The sequence below is a fragment of the Motacilla alba genome, chromosome 2 (genome assembly GCF_015832195.1).
Source record: "Motacilla alba alba isolate MOTALB_02 chromosome 2, Motacilla_alba_V1.0_pri, whole genome shotgun sequence".
Lineage (NCBI taxonomy): Eukaryota > Metazoa > Chordata > Aves > Passeriformes > Motacillidae > Motacilla > Motacilla alba.
This window is the reverse complement of record NC_052017.1, coordinates 49,915,378-49,940,697: the sequence shown is the minus strand read 5'-3', so window position 1 is coordinate 49,940,697 and position 25,320 is coordinate 49,915,378. Positions and strand designations below refer to the sequence as shown.

Genomic DNA, 25,320 nt, shown 5'->3' with positions numbered 1-25,320 from the left:
CTCCATTTATATATGTTCAAAAACATTGTTTAGAAAGGATTTGGGGACTTATTATCTTAATTTTTTTTGTTCTTATTCTGTTGCTGTCCTGTGGAGCACTACCTTTGAGAAAAGTGGTTGTGGCTAATAATATTCCCAGTCTTTTTTGGTGCAATGTGAGCTGAAATATGAAGCAGCTTACAGAAGTCAGTACCCAATACAAGAAGAGAAATGGTTTATAGAACAAAGAATTTTGGAGTTGGGCTCATGAGACAGTATTTTACAGATAAGCGAGGCTTTTTGATCATTTTCCCAGTTTGGATTAAAGAAAAAGCATGATATCTGGCAATAATATTTAAGTGACTTAATAAGATTTATAATGTGAAAAACTTGTCTAATTTATATAGGTGTTTACACTTTTTTTCTGAAAAAAAATGTTTTGCAAGGACGTTTCTTATTGTAGAATTCTATATTTTATTTTTCTTTTTAGCCAGAGATTAGCCCCATGGAAAAAAAAAAAAATCTCCTAGTAGAGTTGTGGTCTAAATTATACTTTTAAATCTTATTGTCCCAAAAAGGAGATTTTCCAGCAATTGTGCATAATTTTCAAGGTCCTGTAAATTGATTTTTCAGTCTTGCAATAATGGATTTTGGCCTGGTATTTGCATTATCCACAAAGCGTGTATTACTGTTTCCCATTTATTTAAATGAAGGCTGTGTCTAAAAGATACCCGTCTGCTGGAGACTAAATGGAATGTGTTTTATTAATCTGGGACTGCCTTATTCTCTGTTGACTATGTTTCTGCATTCAGCAGAGGTTACTGATTCATGTAGCAATAGGAACCCATGAAATGCCAGGTACCTGCTGGGATCAGCTCTCTTTCTGACAAAGGACTGGTAAAGCATAAGTCAGGGTAAAAAGCTTGGAGAGCTATAGAAAATACTTTTGATTTTGAGAATCTTTTTAATCTATAATTTAATTATGTAGAGAATATAATTTCTTCCTATATTCAGCTTTCTTTGACCATAACACTTCTAGGAAATTTAAAAAAATACAAATAAGTCTGAAGCAAAACAACCAACAAACCCACATTTAGTAGGGTTTTGATAAGATTATACAAAGCATCATAAAATTAAAACATTTCCAAATGGAATTTACTCTTGAACTATGGGGCATTACCCTGCATGCTCAGTAAAACATACGTTTTTAAAGGAATCAAAATTTTTATACTCTCCATAAAGTTCTGTGATTCCTAGAACAAGATTAAGAAAACAAGCAGCTGCTCAGCAGGATTTTTTGTCGTTGTTCAGTGTATGCTTTGTCTTTTATTCAGCTCAGAAGAGAGGACTGTTCATTTCCTTATACCATCCAAATATATAAGTACTTCAAAGACACTAATTAATGTCTCTTACTAACTGATTTATGAAGTGAGGAGTGCCATCATCATTGTTTAGCACATCAATAGCTGCAGCACAAAAAAAACCAAGGTGAATGTAGCTGTTAACATGTTTTGAATTTGTGAGTCAACCAAAGAAAGAATCCTGTGCATCTTTCTTACATCTACCACCACCCAGGTCTACAATGTATGGTACAAGATAATTCTTCTTCTAAGATATATTTTTTGAATAACTAATGTCTCTGCATGTAATTAGCTATTCCTATAACTGTAAGTAAAAGACCAACTTAAATATTATCTCTTTCAATATTGTCATGACTATGGTTTGCAGTAGTAGTCCTTATTATTTGTTTTGTTCCACTATTGGTACTTTTTATTGGATTTTATATGTATTTCTTCAGATGGCAACCATATAGGCACTAGAACTGATTTTTTTTATTCTTTTTTCCCTTAGGCATTTCCTGGAAATACAAACTCTGACAGCGTGGTCCGGCATGATTTACAACATCCAGTTATTGCTCGCTACGTAAGGATAGTTCCTTTGGACTGGAATGGAGAAGGCCAAATTGGGTTAAGAATTGAAGTCTATGGTTGCTCCTACTGTAAGTTTTTTCATGATAATCCTTTTTTTCCCTCCCCTAAATAAAACCTCACTTCGAATTTTGGATTAAATCCAAATGTAAAAGACTTTGACAATCCTGACCTTGGGTCCAGGATTGCTAATTGTGTTAACTAGGGCTTCATGAAATATTTGTTGGAACTTTAATTCTGAGCTGATAGTTTGGTCTTCTCTGGAAGATGCAATGTTGCAATACTGCTTTGAAGTTTCTCCTTTTCATCTTCATGATTTCTGTTATAGAAGGCTTTGGCTATTGTATAAGCTTGACTGGGACATTTAAGGAAGAGATCATGTTCAAAAAATGTTGTGTTTGGTCTTGAGAGATAAAAGGGAAACAGTGTAATTTATTGCCTGGTTTGAGAGATAAAAATAAAGCAGTAAATAAGAATACCATCAGAATAACTCAGATTATCTAAATATCTGACACATTTTTCTGTGATATTTTGTAGAGTATTTGAATGTGACTTCAGAATTTCTTCTGAAATCTGGACGAGCAATGGTATAAGTGCTTCTGTAGCTAAGAGCAGAACCAAAAGCTTTAAGAAATTATGCCCTTCCTTCAGTTCAATACAGCCAGCGCTGAAGTCTGCAAACATGCAAAATTGAGTTTATAATATCCTATTTCTATGTACTTTTTTAGGCAGTATCCTGGATTTGTTGGTATTTTAGCTGGAAGGTGTTATTTGATATTTGCTTTTTAATAACCAGATTTTACAATAAATTATGAAGACTCATCATTGACTTCCTTGGTGACATAAGACCTATTGGAGCCCTTTGCCATTCTGACTAGCAAATCAACTATGATTTCAGTTGGTTTATTTTATTTGATTAGATAGTCAAAGGACTCTATACTTTCATTCAACACCAATAGAACCATGAGGAATAGAGTTTTGACACTATTTTTCTTATTTCCATACAATGAATGTTTCAAAAATGTATATTGAATCACAGAGAATTTCCCAACAGCTGGAACTTAGCTGAGAAATCAAATCAAGCTTGCTATGGTATTGGTGCTGCTGTCCTGGGGGTACACATGGTTGTTATAAATATTTGCAAAAATACAAGAGTAGGACCCGTTGCAATAAGACAAAGCATAATGGTTATAAACTACTAGGGGGTTAATGTAGATTAGATATAAGGAAGATATTTTTTACAATGAGGGTTCTAGAACTCTAACAATTTACCCTCAGAGGCAGTGGATGCTCCATCCCTGGAAACATTTAAACTCAAATTTTTGGGACTCTGAGGAACCTGATCTAGTTGAAGATGTTTCTGATTATTGCAGAGGGATTGTGCTATATGGTCTTTAAAGGTCCCTTCCAACCCAAACTGCTCTATGTTTCTATGATATCTGTTGCCTGAGGAACTGTAGATTACAGTAAACTCTTACTCAAAGAGATTGAGCTTCTGAAGTTTTGGGTACAACTCTGATTATTCAGTACATGGCTCTTAATAAACAAGTGTTTACCATCATACTGCTAAAATGTTTTACGTGCTGTTTTAAGTACACCAAACACTACAGCATGGCAAATTTTCCATCATAATAAATACTTGCTTCTAAGTATATCTCCTTGCTTGTACATCAAATGTAAATTCAGGCCTTTGATGAAAGAAACCAACATCTAGTTCACTGTCAAATATAACTCTCTTTAACAGAATAAAATGTAGCAGAATCAAACAAGAAAGCCCACAATATTTACTGCAAAATTTACACATAAAAATGGTGCATTTTGATGAAATGAATAGACAAAATGCTGAAGGTACGCAACAAGATACTTTTAGAGGCTTAAACTAAATACGAGAAAAAGTAAAACACAGATTGCTGACAAAATTGTTTTAGTTGTTTGGTGGAAAGTTGCTTGCTCGCTTGCTGAACTTTTGGAGGAGAATAAAAAGCCCCTGCCAAGGACACAATGTATGGAACCATAAAAATAATGATAAAATGTGTCTTCATAGAAGAACTAAGGTGGCCCAATATAATTTCATAATTTTACTGATTATGAAAAATTCATAATATCATTATTACTGATATGTTTATATTAGAAATTATTTCAGTTATCATTGGAGATTTTTTTATTCTCACATTTAAAAAAATATATTCTGGTTTTATGGGTAAAGGGACTTTTCTATCAACAACTCTGCTACAATGCAGTGTGGTTTTTACATGCAGAAATTGGGCTGCTCCCAAAATGGTATCAGTAGAGAGCAGCAGAGTGGCTGAGAAGAAAAACTAAAAAATAAATGTGTAAAGAAAGAGAAAGGCAGCCCTTTGGTATGAATACTGTAACCAGGGAGTACTGTTTACAAATTCCCAGCTTGTCTTCAAATGAATTATTTGGAGCCAGGTGTAAATGCTGCACCTTTCCATGTAGATTTGTCCTTTGGCAGAGGCCAAGTTTTTAACCTTATGATTAGAAGTGCATATATTTGCATATAAATATAAGCACTGCCATTAACCAGTGTGATTTGCAGATTAATCCTGCTGTCATTTAAGGAACTAACCATTTAGATAATCACCAATTTTAAAAGCCTGATTAAAAGACAGGCTTCTAGTCAAATCTGCCCCCAATTTTTGGAACCATTAACTGAATAAAAGGCTGCCCAATGTATTTTAGTTGGTAAATTATTGAATTCTCTTAACTGTGTACAGATACAAAATTCAGATTTTCCCATATTGCCTGCAAAGTTTAATTGAGAAGCCATGCGCACTGACTGTTAAAACTCTTTCCTTGCACAATGCTGCAACCTGGTCATTAGCCTCAGACCTTTAAGAAAAATGCTTCCTCATATTGAACTGCTTATTCAAACATCAGGTCACTAATTGCCATATTTCTGGTTACTACTATTTTGTTTGTATACGTATATAAGAAACACATTTAACTTTTTTGTACCAGGGGTGAAATCCATGTCCTTCCTTGCCCAGCAAATCAAGTTTAAAAAGAGGCGTGTTTTCCAGAGAGCAATTAGACTTCACATCTGTATCCTGAAGAAGTTAATAGCATTGCCAAATAGTCTTCTTTTAGTGTTGGTTTGTCTAAAGTTTAAAATCTATTCTGTCTTTTAAATTTCATCCCTGTATTTTGTGTAGATGAAATCTGTGGGGTTGTTTTCTATCAGAAGGGCTCAAAGAAGTCACAAAAAAAAAAAAGTTAGGGCATTACTCTGCAACAAGGTTCAGAATGAAATTTGGGTTGTTTTGGTTTTTTTTTTTTCTATAGTGGAAAACTGACCATACATTATTTAAAAAAAAAAATACAATTGAGTAAAGAACTTGCTTAATAGCTAAACTAATGGAGAAATTTCATGAGAAAAATAAGCTTGAAAAATCACAGCAAATAGACTATTATATAACATAAAAACCACTTTTTGGTCAATGAAACTTTTAGCTTTTATTTTAAAATTATGATTTTCATAAACCATAAAGGGGGAAAGGGTCTTTACACTTGAAGTAACCTCATATATCTAAAAGCAAGTCACAAAGAAGAAAGCAATATAACCTTAGTCAAAATATCCACTGAAATCGGTTGAATGAAAACGGATGGCTGAATTTTATTTGTGCACTCTTGGAGACAGAGAGCAATGGCACATGGCATGGATCTTCCACCATGTTCGCTTTTATGAATTTTTGAGACAGGCAAAAAAGACATGGCATCTGGAGGCCGTGAAAACTACAATGTAGTACTTTTGCTGCTGATTCATGAAGATCATAATAAGCTGCTGCAGGATCATTGCCAAATGAATAGTTCTCTTAATCTCCATCCTGCGGCAGATGAATGCTACAAAAAAAGGGCAATAAGCATATTATTGCATAGGCTTTGGCTATGCTTTTAAAGGTAGCTGTAAGAGGCCTTCTGGGTCATGAAATCCTATGAGAGGAAAACACTCATGATACCTTTATGCATAGAGGAGTTTTTATATGTCTGTGCTGATTTTCTGGATCTAAAGAGTACATTTGCATCTTCTTAAGGCGATGGTAAAAATTTTCAAATTCCCAATTACTTCTGAATTGTAGGATATACTTGAAAAAAAAAAAAAACCAACAAAACAACACCTGGAGATGGCAGAAAGCCAAGCAAATATTCAATGTACTCAAGGCAGGAACAATTATAAAGCTCCATAAATGGCTGCAAGCCAAGCTGTTTACATTTACTGACCAGCTCTATTTGCTAACACTTAGGAAGCAGTGGGACTGAACAAATGTCATATGATCTGTATTTGCAAATCTGTTCTTATTCAGATATTAGCTCAACTACATGTACTGCTATGTCAAATGCAACTATTTCAGTTTTCTGATTGATGACTGGTTTGTTGTTTTTTTGGGGTTTTTTTTTTGGTTTTTTTTTTTTTTTTTTTTTTTAGGGGGGGGGAAGAAGAAAAAATAGTAACCACAGGACAGTGTTTTTTCATGAAATAATGAATATTTTTATGGTGAACATTTACCCTACAAATAGTAAAGTAAACAAAATTTTGGTCATGGAATCATGTTGCAAGAACTAAAATAAAATTTGGAGTTGCTCTTTAGGGGTGAGCCAAATGAATATTTGCAAGAACTGATTAGGAAGTATTGAAGTGGTAAAACCTGTGGGCTGAACAGATCTTTTGGTTGCTGTAGTTAATCTTGTTTGCCTGCGGTGACTTTGAGTTAAAACATTGTTTCCTTTGACAGTTCATTCTGCATTCAGCTATACTTAGCTGCTAGGAAATTTAGTTATTTGAAATATGCTTGGCTTGGTTTCATGCTATAGGCACTAACTATCCATGTCTCACTGTGCCCCATGGTTGCCATACACACTTAAAAGAGAAACTTCCATATGGTCCAGAATAATCTGTTGCATCCAAATGCCAAAACAACTGTTTAAAGTAGATGAAAAAGATGCTTTATTTCCCTTTTGTTGAATCTTATCAATTTTCACATGTCCAGATTCAAAGGTATACCCTGGATATTTTGTTTCTCCAGCATATAGCATTAAAAAGGTCCCTTGAAATGTCATGACTCCTATTGAAATACCCTATGGTAAATAAAATAAATTATAATGTGTTAATAAATGCATGCATACATATTTCTGCTCTTACACTTTTCCTGAGTGCGTGAATATATGCCTAAGTAGTGAAGGTAATATAGTCCAGTAATGTGTATAAAATTCCCTAGCTCTTCTTATGATATTTTATTACTTACAAGAAATGTGCCACTAAGTTTTCTGCTCAGACTTTTCTGTCCACCTAAGTTATGAAACTTCATAAAAATATTCGCTGTCAGAAAGGAAGAATAATTTTGAATTGTTCATATTGTGAAATCATATAATATTTCTAGAAACTTTACTAACTTGCTGTAAGTGACAGTTCTTTGAACATACAGGGATTGTAATGTGGGGGAAAAACAGAACTAAAAGAATCATTTAGTAGAGGCTGCTGTGAGCTACAAAAACTTTCTTTGTATCAGTGGTTTGGACAGTAAAGAGTTCTGCTAAGCATCAAGTTCTTTTTCCCCTTTTCTCTCAAGTTTCAGTATTTCTGTCCTGGGAACTTCTACACCTATTTAGGCCTATGCGCTTGATTTTTAGCCTTTATCTTCACAGCTCATCAGTGGCCAACATAGCTTTATATTCTCCTTCTGACATTAAAGGTGCATGGATGAATATTCATATCTAAACTATGGAGAGTGAGGGAAAAGAAATGTGAACTTTTTCTGTGCAAGCTTTTAAAGATCTGTTTGAATTTGTGCTCTGTTGCTAAGTTTGCTTCCTTGTTAGTGTATTTTTTTCCTACCTTTTTGTCAGACAAAAGATTTGTTTTTTTCTGAAGGTCATGAAAATGGACACCTTTTATCCTCCAGATAGTCTCAGGTCATGTTAGTCATTTAACAGAAGAGTTTTGTAATTTAAGACTAAAAATACCCTCTGTCTTTATAAGTATTCTCAGTACAGATTTTTCCTCTCTATGGTCTCTCCAAGAAAGAACACTTGTGATTGTTCCTAAACACATTTTCATATATTTTGGCATGAAAAATAAGTGAAAACAGGCTTCAGTCCATTTATTGCCTTCAGATTTTATCATTGACAAACATAGGCCACTTTTGGTAATAGATACCACTTAAATTTTAAAATAATAAAAAAATAGTTGTGATTTGTTGTTTAATGTATTAAGAATTAATTAAAATTCTAAAATCAGAAGATTCAGGCTGAAACAAAAAAATATTATTTCCAAGTACCTTATTGTTTCATTAGTTAAAATATTTGACATAAAAGAAATTTTTAGTAGAAAAAGGATAGTTTTATTCTTCATCTTTTTGTTAATCTGATGCAATATGAGGTTTTTTCCTCTCACAATTTTTTGAATCCAGTAAAAAAAATGAAAAGTCCATTATTTTCCACTTTTAATTGTAATGAGGCTACTGCAGATATTTTCAAGCACCACAGCTTTGAGAAGTGCAACAACTGTGTGTATTCTTTACAGGTTCATTTGTTAGCTGGCAATAAAAATGTAATCAGTATGCTGATTTCAGCTCTGGCAGAGTTAATTTTCTTCACAGTGGCTGGTGCGGGACTGTGTTTTGGATTTGTGTTGAACACATGGTTGATAATTCAGAGATGTTTTTGTTGCCGCTGAGCAGGGCCTGCACAGAGCCGAGATCTTTTCTGTTTCTTGTACAGCCACACTGATGAGAAAGTTGAGGTTGCATGGGAGGCTGGGAGGAGACACAGCCAGGATAGGTGACCCAAACTGACCAAAGGAATATTCCAGACTGTATGGCACCTTGTTCAGCATATAAAGTAGGGAGAAGAAAGAAAAAGGGGGAGCTGTTTGAGGTGATGGCATTTGTCTTCCCAAGTAACCATCACATGTGATGGGGCCCTGCTCTCTTGGAGGTGGCTGAACACCTGCTAGCCCATAGGGAGTGGTGATTGAATTTTATGTTTTGCTCTGCCTGTGGCTTTTGCTTTTCTTATTAAACTACCTTTATCTCAACCCATGAGTTTTCTACCTTTTACTCTGCCACTATTTTCCCCAGTCCTGCTGGTGAGGGAGCAAGTGAGCGACTGTGTGGGGCTTGGTTACAGGCTGGGGTTAAACCATGACAGTCAGTCAGAGAAAAACAAGAATATTTTGTATGAATACATGACCCACTAGCTTTTTAAGTCAAATTCCTACAAAATTTTCAATTACACTTGAATATTTTTTTGGTCATTCATCATTTCTTTCAGGAGAATGTAAGCAGCTGGCTTGTTTACAAATGTTATTTTAATTCTTTTTTTGCTGTGAAATGAAGGAAAACTTCTCCCTAGTATATAAACAGAATTTCTGGCCAAATTTGATAAAATCTTGCAGGGTTTGATGAATGTTTTTTAAAGTCAGATATGGCTGCTGTGTAAAAATAGCAGACTAATGTTTTCTAATTGGTTTTCCAGCAACTGCCCACACACACTACAGAAGGGATCCTCCTTACAGTGGTGTGTAATCAGTTAATAGGAAGATGGAGATTTAAGACATATCCTTCAATAACCATCTGAAAACATCAAAACCAGAAGCAGAATTAGAATGTGCTTTTTCACAAAGTAAGAATGGTAGCATTTAGGTAACTGCAGTCAAAAAATTTCAGTCTAATCACAATATTCTTGCCTTTAATCTTTTTTTTGCCTGAATGAAGGCTCATGATAATTATGCCCAGCATTATTTTCTTGCATTCTTGTAAGTGGTGATTGATCCCTTTGTCCATGGTGACTTATTCACTCGAGAAATCAGGTAGGTTTTTTTTTTTCTTTTTCTCATGAAACAAAAAAATTCCACAGATTTCAAACTATAGGTCTTGATTCTATGCCATCGATTTGAAGCCTGAAGAATCTCATTGGTATTTGTTTTCTTGAATGTCTTAAATAAAATATGTTAAGGATGCAGTTACTTCCAGACTCAGTTCAATTTATTCTGCTTCTTCTCAGAAGCCTGGGTGAAGATGATGCATTTTGTATCTTTTATTTTAGGCATGGCAAGTGGAGTCTTACTGTGAGTAAATTCTTATTTCCTCTCTGCCAAAGTTTTTTGTTCTCTGGTTAGAAGGTGCACCTGTCAAAGAGTCAACATTACTGATGGGAAAAAGCAAATTTAACTCTTCATAGTAATGCTTTTATAAGGTTAAAACAAGCCTTGGTATTTATATGTGGCATATCCCTGTACAGAGTTATGTTTCTGACAGTCCCGTTTCAAAGTTCATCTTCGTGAGCATACCTTTGGAGGGTTAGGTCACTGTGATGCCAACTTCTCCCTGAATCCTCTAAAACAGGGAAAAAGTTCAGGTTTTTCCATTTCATGAAGGTGACATTGTATGACCTTTCTCTAGTGGCCAGTGAGGGTCCCCTCACCTTTCACTCACTGCTGCTATTTTCCTTCAAAAGAACAAAAGAGTACAGCTTGAAGGGACCTACAACAGTCCAATTGCTTGACCAGTTCAGGGTTGGCCAAAATTTATAGTGCTGGGGACATTATTCAAATACCTTTTAAACATTGTAGCTCTGTTAATTGCCCTTGCCAGACTGCAGGGGATGCTTTTTAAAGCTAAACTGAAGAACACATTGTCCTGCTCCTGGCTGCGCATGCACATTGTGTTAATGCTTGTGAACATTGTCTCTGAAACAGAGTCAGAAAAATAAAATGAAATCCTGTTTCCAGTTGTAACCTTTGTGTTATATGTCTTTCAGAGACTGCTGTCATTTCAGACAAATATTAGGTTTGTTATTCGACTCATGGTGAGCACAGGGAATGGAACAGAATGAAATAGAACAGAAGGGAACAGAATAGAATAGAGCATAACAGAAGACAACTGAACACTTATGTTTTGTTATGCCCAGAGCTCTGCATGAGAAGCTATGACCCAGGTCTGAGGGCTCCACCCTGGAGAACAGCTCTCTGCAGCGCAGGTCGCAGGGCCATCCAGGTGACAGGGGCAGTGTCCTCACAGCTCTGGGACAAGACCAGAGCTTTTAGTTTATCCTACATGATTCTCATCCTGCTTCTGTTGGTGTACAAATATTTAGATGTTCTCCTAAATTCTTAGTCCTCCCTGGAGCAGCATAAATTTCCCAACAGCACTTCCACTCTGAGACAGTACCTTGCCAAGCCTTGCCTTACCTTCAACTTTCCTGATGGTATCCCCACCCAAAGAAGGAACATTTACCTTTCTGTCCAGCCTCTCCTGCTGATGCAACTAACTGGAGAATGAGGTAAAGCTCCCTATAGTGTCCTGCTGCCATCTATCCAGTCCAATAATTCTCTGTTGCTAAAATCCCATAGGAAAACAAATAGACAAACAAATTTTTGGGTGTGTTTCTTGTACCAGTGAATTATACTAAAATAAATAAATATTTGGCTTAGCTAAGCAATATCTTAGATTCAATGGCTTCGGTTATGGGAGTGTCAAATGTCTCATAAGCTTTCTGAGATTGGATTCTTTGCTGCTTTTCTTTAAGTATTTCTTAGGCTGTCACCTAAGAAGTTATTAATTCACAATGGGAGTGTTCCATGCAATACGTATGGGAAAATGTTAGCCGTATTCAGGTGTAGCCCTTTTTATTAGAAGATTTGATGCAATATTTTAGGCTCCATGATGTTGGAAAATTTCTGGTTTTGTTCTGACTGTAATGCAAAACAAAGGAAATTTTTCTCTTGAATATAGTTCAAGTTGAAGTACTTTTGTGCTTGATTTCATCTGGATAGTTAGATGGCTTCCTAAATTGCTCATTGAATAGAAAAGGGTTAGAGAGTTCACTTACCAAGTACCTTTTTGTACTTGGTGCAGATTGAGGTGAAAGAAAATACTTTAAATAACAAGCTGTATTTTTTTTAGAAATGCCACTGTGCATCAGAGATGATTAAAGCCTTTATAGTGCCCTCTCTTTTTTATAGTGCATGTAATAATAGCAAAATGAATGTAGAAATTTGGGGGGAAAAATTAGCTGTCTTTTAAAGATTAAGAATTTATGGCATATTTAGAATTTGACTACCCTTTAGGAATTCATGGCGAAACTGGTTAAATACTGCAGGAAAAATTTAAACATGTTCCTAAGTTTGCGCACATCAATTTGAAATTCTGTTTTAACATTTCACAAAGGTTCAGTCAAGCAACAATGACAAGGTACAAGCCAAGGTATAAGCAAAGAGTGAGAGCACACATTCAAATTTGAGTGTAGTTTTTGTATTTTCTTAGTGACTTGAATTCTGAGATCTACATTCCTTAAAAAGAACATAAAGTTATATTATATGAACTGTAATCATATGCACATATACCTGCTTCAGGTACTTAATCTGACCTGTTTCTAAATGAAAAGCTGCCAATCCTGCACTATCTAGAAACTAAGAAAACCAAGGTGTTCACATAAGTGACTAGCAATTCTAAAATTTAAGACTATATCTTTAAATAATGAAGAAAGCTGTGGAAATTTTGAAAATAATGTAAGTCAATCAAAAAAATGAGAAAAAAAGTGGGTTTTATACATTCTAATTCTGTATATTCCTCAGATTTTATCAGCCAGCATTTTAAAGTTTCATATGGATTACTGTTAAAAAATAATGAATGTCTTGTTAATAAATAATAAATATTAAAAAATAATGAATAGCTTATGGGACAGGATCTGATCCTACAAATCCTCTAGAAACTTTCTTTCACAGTATTGTTTCTATCTTTGCACTTCCACATTGACAAGGTAATTGGAGTTTAATTATTTTAGTAGGGACTTGTTCTTTATTAGTTTTTTTTTCTAATAGACCATATGTCTTTAATTGTCCTCTTGGTCTTAAATAAATTTAAGAGCTTGAGAAACTGGATTTCTAAAGCCACAGCTATTAAACAAAATCCTTGGAGAGTCAATAATTTCCTTACCTAAAAAAAAAAGCCCTAAAAATTGATTAGGAAAAACTGCAATTTTTGTACCAAACTTATATGCAAGGCTGGCAATGCTGTTTTGTAGTGATTTGTTTTGGTAATTATCTTTGTTTATGGTGAGTCAGACCCAGGTTATTTTGTTAAGTGATAATGAATCAGTAAAGAGAAGCAAACTTTCAGTAAACATGGATGGGCCAGAGAAGGTAGTTGCTCATTTTCTCCAAGGTGGGAGGACATTTTTTAAGCTGTGGTGGAGGATGTTGGCAAGAGCGTGATATGAGAAATGCCTGTTAAGCTTATATCTTACAGTAAATGGTTTTTAAACTGATGCAACAGTTCTAATAAACATCTTCAGTACTGCCCTTTTATTGACTGCTGTTCCAAGAGATTCAAAAGGAACTTAGTAAAGCCCATGTTTCAGCTGTTTATCATTGCAACCTTTCATTCACTGACCTAATTTTTCTCTCCTTTCCATTTTTAGTTGTTTTTTCCAAAAGTCTCTGCTATGACTTCTGTTTCATTGCTTTAATTGTGTATAGTTTCCTAATTCTGATCCTTCCTTGTCTGATTTTTCATAAGCACAGTGTGAAAAACAAGGGAACACACAGGATTTTTTTTCTGAATTTTGAATAACAGCAGAAGTGCACAGTCCTTTTCATACAATTAGATAACGAATTTGTGTCCAGCTTGTGAATAGAGGTTAATTGCCTTGGAGTCCTCACTTGTGGAAAAATGTTAGAGTGATTTGAGTTAAACTATTTACATAATCAGCGGTTTTGTACCTCATTATCATTTAAATTCTTTCTATAATATGGGTATGAGACAGTGGACAATTTTTGGAAATGTCAGGTTCTGGATACATGATAAATTTCAAACTCAGTTGGCAGAGTTTTACTCCTTTCAAAACTCAGCAAAGGACTTACATAAATCTCACACAAATAAGAATTATTTGTAGCAAGTTCAGGGGGAGGCTTTTGTCATCATTAGTTCTAATGTAACTAATCACAAGTATTAATTGTACTCAGCATTGGTTTTGGAGGAAAACTGGGAGGATAATTGCCCAGGCACTGAGTATGCCTCTGTAAGCCTAAGCTAGGTCATAGTATAAATCACCCAAACTGAAAACTGAAAGGAGGTAGTACCATGTCTTACACATTGCTGAAGATTTCTACTAACTTACAGCAAGTAAGTTAGTAAGAAGTTGTTCCACTGCACACTTTTATTAAGACCTGGTGGCATCTCACCAAGGGCTTTCTGTCAGTGATGATTAAATGCTTACACCATTTTCATATATTATGTACAGGCAGGACTTCAAATCAAACACAGCTCTGAGTTATGTGGCAATTCTTCTGAAAACCTTTAATTTTGCGTTATTCCAACTTAATTCTGACCTTAGGTTTGACAGCTGTGTCTTAGGATAGCTGCAGACACAGTGAATGAAATCTCTTTTTGTAGCACTGTATTTTCCAGAGATGAAGTAGGGGAATTTGAACGATTGATCTTCTGCCATAATGCAGACATTAAATACTTGCTGTGAATAAACCAACCTCTTCCTTTTATTAAATCCAGCTGTAGAGAGGATCTTCATCAAGTTAGACAAGCACATACCCCTAGGTTATTTCACCCAAGAGAGAGCTCCAATACATTTTCCATGTACTTTGAGTGTTATTTATGTTAGTAAATGTATAAAGCCAGTATTATTCTTGTATTTGACTGTGCAAGTTTCTATGTTTCCAATAAAATCCTTAGTTTGAGCTGAAGGAAAAATACTTTGAACAATTCAAATCCCCCTGAACCTTGGAAAGGCACTTCTCCAAGATTAGGACAGGCTGAAAGTTGTTTTCCTTTCCTAATAAATTCGGATAATTTGGAAAAGTTTACAGCTCAGCTGTGGGAGAAAGGCCAACTAGAAATTTAATATCCATTTTTTCAATTTGCTTTACTTTCTTGTAACTTAAAAAAGACTTGAAAATGACTGAGTTTCATTTGTAAAATAATGAAAGTAAAGTATCTCAGCAGTTAATAATCTTTTTTCTGTAAAATAAGAAATCTTCTTGTCAAGTTGTCACAAATTTTACAATCAGCTTTTGATGCAGTTTATTTTTGGATTTTCTACATTTTTGTATTGATGGTTTTAAGTCAAAGGATCAGCAAATCATCAGGTTCTGCTGAAAAACATTCTGCTGCACGATTTGCAACCATAATCCAATAATAACAAAATACTTTTAAACTTATGCCATAATTTTCTTCAAAGAAATTTTTCTTGTTCTTACTAAGGTGCCATTTCCCTTGAATTTAGGGGAACAATAATAAAACTGCAGTTGACAGCTTAAAAAATATATAGTATTTAAAATCACAAACAAAATTACTTAGGACATTTATAGAAAATTACAATAGTTCATTTTTTTAATATCTTTATACATGTATTCTCCTGCATTGCAGAGGTCAAGAGAAGAGCTTATACAATTCAGATGTTTAAGAACATCGGCATAGAATGTATCTTTTTTTTTTTTTTTTTTTTGCATGTACTTTTTCAAAGGGTATCAGTCTGTTTCTCTTACCTTTCTGGCATTACTCTTTTCTCAACTCAGTTTTGTGAACTCAAGAATTACTTGTCTATGCAATCAATATTATGTGATTGTAAACTGTATTGACTCTCAAGAAATTAATGCTGGAATTTCTGTTCAGATGCTACCAGAAGAGATTTATGATGAGCCTGCTGTACCTGAGAACTATTGCTGGTTTTAGAGAATTTTTGTAATACATGTGGCCATATAGTCTATACTCAGTTCAGACTCAGAATTATGCAACCAGTGGGGATAATGCAGCTTCTGGAGATAAGGCAGAAGTTAGCACCAGAGAAGATGAATACATGGTTTTAAAACAAATGCTGTTCTTTATTTCTTCCTTTTACCTCCAGCATCCACATTAAATACTAGGTTCTATAAAGAACCATGATGTGAATCCTTCATGATCTTGTCCATCAAGTAGTCCCAATTTCTGATCTCTCTCTTCAGATCCATTGATTTTCAGTCTCCAGCTCCTTCTCTTTGTCAGACATGATATTCATTCAGCATACTGGTTTTCTGCTTAAATTTATTTCAGCCTCTTTCAAGATTTCTCATACGTTTGTGAACAACTTTATGGTACAAAGTGACCTGGACTTCTGTTGTCTTCAAAGATTTAAAGCATAGGATTTTCCCAAAGTTTGTGATTCTAACTGTAAATCAACTTTGTTTAGATGTTGTTTCATATCTCTAACAGTCACCTTTCTCAACATTATATTGAATTTATAAGAAAAAAGTCAATTATAAAGTTTCTGAATCTTATATCTCAAATTCTGGATTTATATGTTTCATTTAATCAAACCTTAAAAATTTATGTAGACTTTTTACAGAATAAAAAAGCAATAAAACTGACATTAATATCTGTAATTCATTTTTGACTGTTAACATTGCAAATTTTATTTTTTTTCCTCATGATGGATAAGAGATGGGGTGGAGAAAGAAGCTGGCATTTTCTGAGGAAAGAATATTTTGATTTTAAGCTTCACAGAAAAACAAGTTATGACCATTGAAGACAGTGTATTAATTTGGAAAGAAAAAATGTTTATTCAATTTTGAAAATTTACAATGGTGTATTATCTCATTTGAAAAAATAGTGATCAGCTTTTATAACTACTTGTTTGTTCAGGATACACTTAGCAACACACAAACCCCCTCAAAGCTCTGTAGTCATTTGCAATCAAAAAAAAAAAAAAACTTAGTCCAAGCATTTCAGAGCAGAATATGCTGAGTGGGACATTTTAGTCTGCCACTTGAAGACTACAGCTTAGGTCTTGTGGAAGGGAAAGAAAAAGAAAAAGAAAAAGAGGTCATGATCCCAGAATAAACACACTATCAGAAATAAAGCAAAGGAATCAGTACAGCCATTGCAGTAAGACCCTTGAATCAATCTGGTGTTTTGTCAGTAAAACATAATCCAGAATAACACATAAGGAGAAATGTGTTTTACCTGCTTAGTGCTTGAAAGCTTAAAATATGTAACAATAATGCCATAGTGAAAACATACTACCAATTAGTGCTTGTCCTATTGAAACCACATAAACCTGTGGAGCTACAAATTTAAAATAAACAGAAGAAAACAAAGCAGGCCATTTGCTGTTTAGTCTCAAAACTAAATTTACAGTTCATAATATCCCAGTACATGCTCTTGTTTCTCAAAAAACGTGAGATCAAATGTTTCCCAGAAGTACATTAGCACTCGTAGTACAGGGATCCATGGATGAACTGAGAGACGGCTGGGATGGGTTGTCATGCCAGTGCCCAGCCCTCAGTTCTGTAAAGCTTCTGGGGCTGGAAATAGTCAGGCTTTGTTGCATTCTTTTCTAGTGTGTGAGAGAGATAGGTGGACCTTTCAGTTCTTGGCTATCCTTATTTGTCAGCTTTGTGTCTTTCAGAGCGGTGGGGACGTGAGAGGATTTCTGCATCCCATTTATTTCATTGAAATTTGCATGGTATACTTATTAGAATTCTCTTCCAAAACTCCATAAAGTGACGGAGGAGTATTTTTTTGTCATGATGTCTAGGCCTTCTCTGCCAGCATGAAGACTAGCCTACTAAGATCTAATCTGTCTTGTTACATGATGAGAATAATGCTGCTCTCTAAGTTTACATGTCTGATCTTAAATTTCTTAGTCTGTTTTTCTAGATTTAAAGGGAAAAAAAAGTTTTTTCAAAGTTTTCTGTGCGTATAAACCTTACTGTAATTATTGCACATGGCTTGTTCTAAACGCTTTGAATAGTTAATGTGCGCCATTTCACATAGTCACATAAAGTGTTGTCAGCATTTAGGAATAAATTTTGGGATCTTTGCTTTGAGAAAAGTCTTCCTAAATGTTTTAAAGTTTTCAGCCTATATAAAAGAATTACTCTGAGTCTAGTGATGCTTAACTAAAAATAGTTTCTCTGGAAGGTTGCGATAATTGGGCAACACTTGCTTTTCAGTGTTAGATGAGTCACAGATTGAAGAATTACCTGAGTTATGGCCTATATATCCTAACAGGATGCCCAGATTACTAGAAAAGCCCTTTGTTTGTATGAGGCTTTATTGTAGTGACCTGCATTTGTTACCTACAAGGATGATTATTTACTTTGCAAGAGAAACCATCAAAGTAAGAGCAATAGTAATACTGATGCAGCTTAATGTTCAACAGGATTGTTCTAAAACCAGCTGCACATTAATGGCATAAAAGTCTGAAATCTATAAAGCTGCATTATGGAGGCACTGTGATATTTTTCTGCATCTCTCTGAAGTTGCTACATTCTATGTTTTCTCTAATTCTTTTAAACCTATTTATGTAACCTTGTTCTGTTTCTCCTATCTCTCTCTTTTTTTTTTTTTTTTTTTTTTTGCACAAAATTTCATTTACCTACTTACTTAAGCTGACATCAGCATGACTTTTCATATTACTGTACAAGCTGTTAGGATAGGCTTTGACCATGAACCCAGGAGTGACTGTCACATAGCTATTAAAATGGGATCCATTAATTATATTTTTGCCTGAATGTCTTTGCGTCAGAGAAACAGAAGTGCCAATGCATTAGCAGCACCTTCCAGGTATTTGTTCTTCAGAGCCACCAGGTCCTCCTCAAGGAGGCCAAAGGACCAGCTTATCTCCCACAAGGTTACTGATCCAACATGAGTAAAGCACAAAATAAGGATATTTCGCATTTTAGAGGTGAAAATAAAACTTAAATATTGAAACTCTTGGAAATAAAAAAAGTATATAAGAAAACTGCTGGTTGCCTTATATAAGCTACTGCTAAGTGATAGAAGTTTAGCCTTCCTAAGGTTTTCCTTACAGAAATGTAGCTTAAACCAAATCAGAGTTAAGTACTGTGCCAATTGAGATTGCGCTGTTAGTACAGCATCACAGTGCTCCTAAAAAGAAGTATTTAAAACTATACCTTTTTTTTAAACAATTTGGAGGTTCTGTTTCTTTGCCTCTGACTGTCTCATACAGTCATTCGGTACTCATATCTGTTGGTTTTCATTTTGGATGAACCATCATTTCATGACACAGAAAGTTAAATTTAGAGCAGCTTTATTCTCTTCTGTTTTCTTGCATCTGTGTATTTAATAATAATCCTCATGTTTTTCCTGTATTTCTACTCAGGAGCTATGAATTTAATGAATGAAGAGAGTTTTTTAGCATTTCTTAGAGAATCAAAATTCCAATTATTTGCCCTACATAAAGACAGGGACTAGAATTCATAATGAAGTTATTTTCTTCCAAGGGAGAAAAGTTTTGTTGGCAGAAATTTGGTAGTAATTTGGATAAGCTGAAGAGTCTTTGGTCCCTTGGTCCAGCATAAACAGAACAGATGATTTGGGATAAAACATCATATTGTCAACCCAGGACAACATCTATTTTCTGCAGTTTGCTTATAATAATAATTAAACATTTACTGCTTGACCACAGTGTTCAGCAGCTCCTCTGGATGACAGAAATGTTTCAGAGAAGTAAAACTGTTCCACATGTTTTATTGCAGTTCCTTGGTACTTTTCTTACTTTTCTAGTGCAATTTTCCAGGGCAATCAGATTTTTAAAGTATTATACTGGTAAACAGAAGCAGCATAAAAATGCCTAATAATGTTCACAACAGCAACCAATTAATCACTGTATTCTCTGAAAAATCCAAAGTAGTTTCAAGCATTACTAGCAAAATATGTTACTAAATCAGATCAGAGTTCCCATCCTGTACTTTCTTCTTGTCCCCAGGCTTGTACAGAGTTAGTAATTCATCTCTGCCATGGAATAATGATGCAGAAAAACATTCTGATTCCTCTAGAGGAATTTTCTCAGATTTTGTGTTTATTTTACAAAAATTACTCTGTTTCAGAATTCCTTTTTATTGAATATGGCTTTAAGGGAATGCTCTGTATGCAATGTGGGGTCAGTTTTTTTGTGGTTATCCTAGAACAATTTCACTCAATTTCATTTTAACCCTCAGATTTTACAAAAGACTCAAAATTTGTAAAACTTATTCATAATTTTCTAATTAGTAAGCAAGATGCAGATTCCACTAGACTCAGATGCTATGCTATGCTAAGCTGAAATAGCAGAAAAATCTATAAACAATATTTATCTAAAACATGTATGACATTAAGCAGGAAAACATGGCCATTTAAGTATTGTGTCTTATTCCCTTGTTCTGAAGAGATGCGCAAGCTTTCTCAGCAGGATCTATGAGCTTCTGATGACTTCTGTTATTTATGTGGCAAAAAGTCGTGTTCTTATTTGAAATGCAAACATATATTTGCTAACATTTGGTAAAAAGGGCATAGTTACCCATAGATTTATATACAGAAGGAGTATTTTTCATAGAATGGGTGATTATCATTATTATTAGATAAGTACATACTTCCATTAGATTTACACCACAGCTGTGTCTACTACCTATAAAATTCTGGCAAATTGTCTTGGAAGAAACAGAGCTCCCAGAGTCCATGTGCTTCTGGTGTTTAGCAAGGGAGATGTAAAGAGCAAAGCAAAGGACAGCCAAGTTTCTGTGCTCCCTATTATCACAAAACCCAGGAAAATTTCTCATTTTAAAAACACTGTGAAGTTCACCAGGTGCATACACACAGAGAAAAAGTAAATTAGTATTTATAAATCCTTGAAATTTTTCACAAGTAGAAATTAGAGCTCGAGTGTGTTGTCATATTATTATCTATTGCATAGTGGAAAAGAGCTGGCTTTAAAATATTCCTTTTTATTTTTATTAATAAAGTGTCAAAGCATAAAAGAGTTCTGATAATATTCTGAGATTTTTTCCTTGGAATCAGTTCTAATGATTCAATTCAACTGCATTACATATTAGACATCATTGGCTTGCCATTTTTTATGGTTGCTCAGAGAGAAATATTTTAAAAGTCAAAAAATAACACATTGCAATTCAACAGACATGAGATATTTGGTGTTTACCTTTCTTGTAAGAATAACATTATCCTTCAACTGTGTGCACTGTGTAATCAGAAATCAAAAAATCCTATTTATACAAAGGATTACCTCTTTTCTAGCAGCTCAGTACCAGTCGTATCAGAGATAGGAGATTTATTATGGTATGTCCTTTGGTAATAGCAATATCCACACTCTTAAGATATTTTGTTACAGAAACACCAGAGCAGTCATTTGGAAGCTGTCCAAAAGTAATATGGATTTTACAAAGAAAATGAAACAATATACATCTAATGCAGGAAAGCATGTAAGAACTGAGGTACTCATAGGAAAATTGCACTATTAGCTCATGTCAGAAAACACTTGTCAGTTTAATCTGTTTGTGGCTATGCTGAAACAGAGACACAGAGCTGGGTGGGCTTTGTCCCTCTTATAGAAGAACTTAGGCACGCAGTGAAACTATCCTTTGGGAAAAGGCTGTGAGAGGTGGCATCTGCAAGAATCTGAAAGGTTGTCGAAAGGTGGTCTTGGTCTCTTCTCCCAGATAACAAGTGAGAGGGTAAGAGGAAACGGCCTTAGGGGAGGTTTAGATCAGATATTAGGAGAAATTTCTTCACCAAGAGGGTTACAGAGCACTGGAACAGGCTGCCCAGGGAAGTGTGTGATTCATCATCCCTGGAGGGATTTAATTAGGGACTTGGTTTAGTGGTGAAGATAGCAGTGTTAGGCAATAGCTGAACCCAATGGTCTTAGAGGTCATTTCCATCCTAAATGAATTTATGTTGATTCTATGATTTAAAAAGCATAAATTTTTTAGAATGCACATGTTTCTTTACATCCACATAGCAAACACAGCTAGAAAAACTTTCTTTCACTGATACCTGAGAATTCCTTGGTAATGAAGACTTGCCACCCTCCAGGTACAGTATATCTGCAGTCTCTCAATAGTCTCTAAGAGATACATTTTTCCTCCAGTAGTAGCAGTCCAATGTTTGATATACTTAATGTACTGTATTTCATTTTCGTTTATGTCTTCATGGACATTTGTATTGTGGACTGTCAAATGGTGTGTGATTATAAAACCCTGAGAAGGAGACAAGCAGGAAAAAGCTATTCTGATGTTCAATTTGTAAATATAGTTGAATGCTTCTGATACAAAATATTAGTGTTAGATACTGACTTCAGCAAAGTCAAGCATATAATAAATCACCAAGCTATAAAAAATATTCATATTCTCAGGCCTCAGGTATTATCAGTTGGAGTCAGAACAAATATCAGCGTGTTCTCTAGTGGCTCAAGAGCAAGAAAAAAAAATTGCACAATAAGGCTAAAGATGTAATTTATAAACTATAGATTCAGCCAGAAAGTGGTGTACTGGGATCAAGATATTCAAAAAAGAATACATAAATTATAAGATTTATTCTTGTCTAGTAGCTTAGTGGTGGTGGCCGTAGTTACTTTCATGGGGATAAGGATTTTGGTTGAGTGTAGACTAAACTACACAAAGGAGGAACTTAAGATGAGAAACAGACAAAGGGAAGGTGATTTTATTTTCAGGATGTTGCAGGATAAATCTCTTTCCATATTTAAATTATAAACTTATAATTTACTATTTTATTAAGAACTTTATCTTGGACATTAGAAAAGCAGAGAGAAGTCCCACAGTACCCAGACCCTTGCTGAAGCATGACAAGAAATGGCACTTAAGGTACGAAAAATACCTCCTCCCATCTGTTTTCCTGAGCATCAATCTATCTCTAAATGCATATACATACACACACACACACACACACACACACACACACACACACACACACACACAGATATACCTTCATTCTGTTCCAAGGTGAACAGATATTTTTTTAATAAATATATTTGTTCAGAGGATTTTAAGAAGAGATATGACCCTTTTCATGCATACTTGTGAGCATATTAGTTATTCTACCCTTTTAGTTCATCTTGTGAAAGATAAATTTGACAGGTAAGTACATGGACTCACTTGTTGAGATTATGTGGTATGAACCACTTTAAACTTGTCCTATGAGCCATAGTTGAGTAAGAGCTGATTGTAGGTCAGAGCCTTAGGCAGACTGTCAAGAGTAGGTCTGGAAAGGAACAAAGAAAAGTAGATTGTATAAGACATGGTGAAGGTGCTTCACAAGAGGGAATGCTCCCTTCTTGAGAAGAATTCTGCTCTGTTTTATGGCCAGACTTTCAGAAAAGTCTTAAATAAGTATTAGTTTTCTTGTGTTTATTCCGACTGCTGTGCAATTAGTTTCTAATCAAGTCTAATTCTAAGTAATTTCCACCTAAATATCTATTTTTTAATTTGAATTTTGACTTCATCCTCTGAAAATATAACTATTAGATTGTTAACATGTGATAGCACATGAGGTTTTGTTGCAGTATAAAACTGAAGGTTGGTTGGAGACTGTGGTGGGTCTCTGCCACCACTCTGCCTTTTTCTGACTTCCTAATTCTGCAAGAAGAGGAGAAAAAATATAAGGACTGTGAAAACACTCATGCAGTGAGATAATGACAGTTTAATAAAATAGAAAAATCTACACACACAAGCAAAGCAAAAGGAGGAAATATTTCACTACTTCCCATCAGCAGGAAGATGTCCAGCCTAGGAAACTGGGCTCAGTATGCCTAATGGTTGCTTGGGAAGACAAATGCCATGACCACAGAAGTCTACCCCTTTCTCTGGGCTGTCCTTGCTGAGCCTGATGTCATTTGTAATGGAATATCCCTCTGTTTGGGTCAGCTGTCTTGGCTATGTCCCCTCCCAACCCTTTATTTACCCCCAACCCACTGATTTTTGGGGGTGATGACAGAGTGGAGACGGAGTCAAGTGATAACTTTGGAAGATTTCAAAGATGCAGGTGCTTCTTTCTGTCTGATTTTTCTTATTCTATTACTGATATTTACCCTGAACACATAATCAATGTAGTATTTAGTCAATGTAGTATGTAATCTAGTACTATGATGGACTTATCTATCATACCACTAGAGTGGAAAAACATAAGCGATGTAAATCAGAATAAATTTACAATGCATTTATTATTTTGCGATCTAATAATATAGCCTGTTATAATAATGAATGTCTTGTTTGTCAGTCATCTATTTTGAATGGGGTTATAGGTTAGAATTCTTTTCCCTGCTGTCAGAACATATTTGTATAATGCTGCAGAGTACATGCTGGTTTGTGAACCTAGCAGCATCAGAGCCTAGCAGCATCAGAACTCTGTGAACCTAAATGCAAGTATTCCATCAAGATTTTTTTTAATTATCTGAGGAGTCAATAAACTTAATAGAAAATTTAATAATGTTAGAAAATAAAATATTTTAGGCAAGAATCATTTCCCTTGCATGTTGTAATTGCTCTGAAATAATATTATAGGGCCTCCAGTCTTTTCCATTCATTTCTGAAAAAATACTCAGATATAATAATCTGTACTATTTTGACAAGTTTAACATTGTAGAGGATAGAGAATACTAGCGAGAAGTTAGAGAGGGACTCAAATCATTCCTTCACTGTATATTCCATGGTGTGTTTTGAAACAAATAAAGATGTGTTCAACAATTTGAGACAGTCAGCTTGGTCTCTGATTGTTGAAGACCTGATTGTCTTGTATTTCTGATTCTAAGGTATATCCTAATGTACATACCAAATATCCTTAGAATGGGTTTGCACCCCTTTGTACCCAGGAGAAACAAGAAAGGGATGGTGCAGCTACGTGTGAGAATAAGTGGGAAAGGAGAAACACACCTCAGAGTCCTGAGGTATGGCTGAAGTCTGGACAAAATACTGGAACACAAGATAGTTTTCTGTCATTCTTTGGAGCTTTGTTGGAAACCTGCTTCCCATTGTAAAACTTTTGGGATGTGCCAACATCCTGTATGTCAACCTGACTGAGCTCCTACCTACCAAGATGGCATTTAGAATTGAACCAATACCTCAAGGCATTCATGCAGTACTGAAACTGCAATTGTGATTGGAATGGGCCAGGAAAAATTCACCTTCTCTGAGAAATTTTGTAGATTCTAGCAAAACTTACAGCTGTCAGTGAACAGAAGTAAATTTGCTAAATTTCGGAAGTTTTAGCATAGTTCACAACATGAATAATCATGGTTTTTTTCTGCAGGACAAATGTTTTCTTCCTAGGACAGCAATTTCTATGTAATATCTATGGAGAAGTTATTCCTGGGCAATTTTTATAGGATAGCCATAAATAGAATAATTGCCTTAGATAAAATGACAGAAAGAGGTGTACAGAATAGTGTCAGTAATTTTTCTGTTTCTATAAATGTGCTACACCGAGGTGAGCTGTCTCTGTTAATAATCACATCAGACTGAAAAGGACATAATTTTCCTCTAAAATTTGAGGCAAGGTGATCTGAGGTTTGGAGGCATTTTATCATTTATTGGAGGAGTTGATGAGATCATTGTAAATAATTATTTTAGACTAAGTTAAACTGTTTCTAGCAA

The 25,320-nt window shown here is 34.9% G+C and overlaps 1 protein-coding gene across 1 annotated transcript in view; it reads left to right on the top strand.

Annotated features, from left to right (window-relative positions):
- The window catches only part of CNTNAP2 (contactin associated protein 2), a 1,019,478-nt gene that overhangs the window by 441,517 nt on the left and 552,641 nt on the right, over positions 1-25,320 (top strand). The window contains exon 4 of the mRNA XM_038163912.1: positions 1,831-1,978. Within this exon, the coding sequence (XP_038019840.1) occupies positions 1,831-1,978 (148 nt within the window). The remainder of the gene's footprint in view (positions 1-1,830; positions 1,979-25,320) is intronic.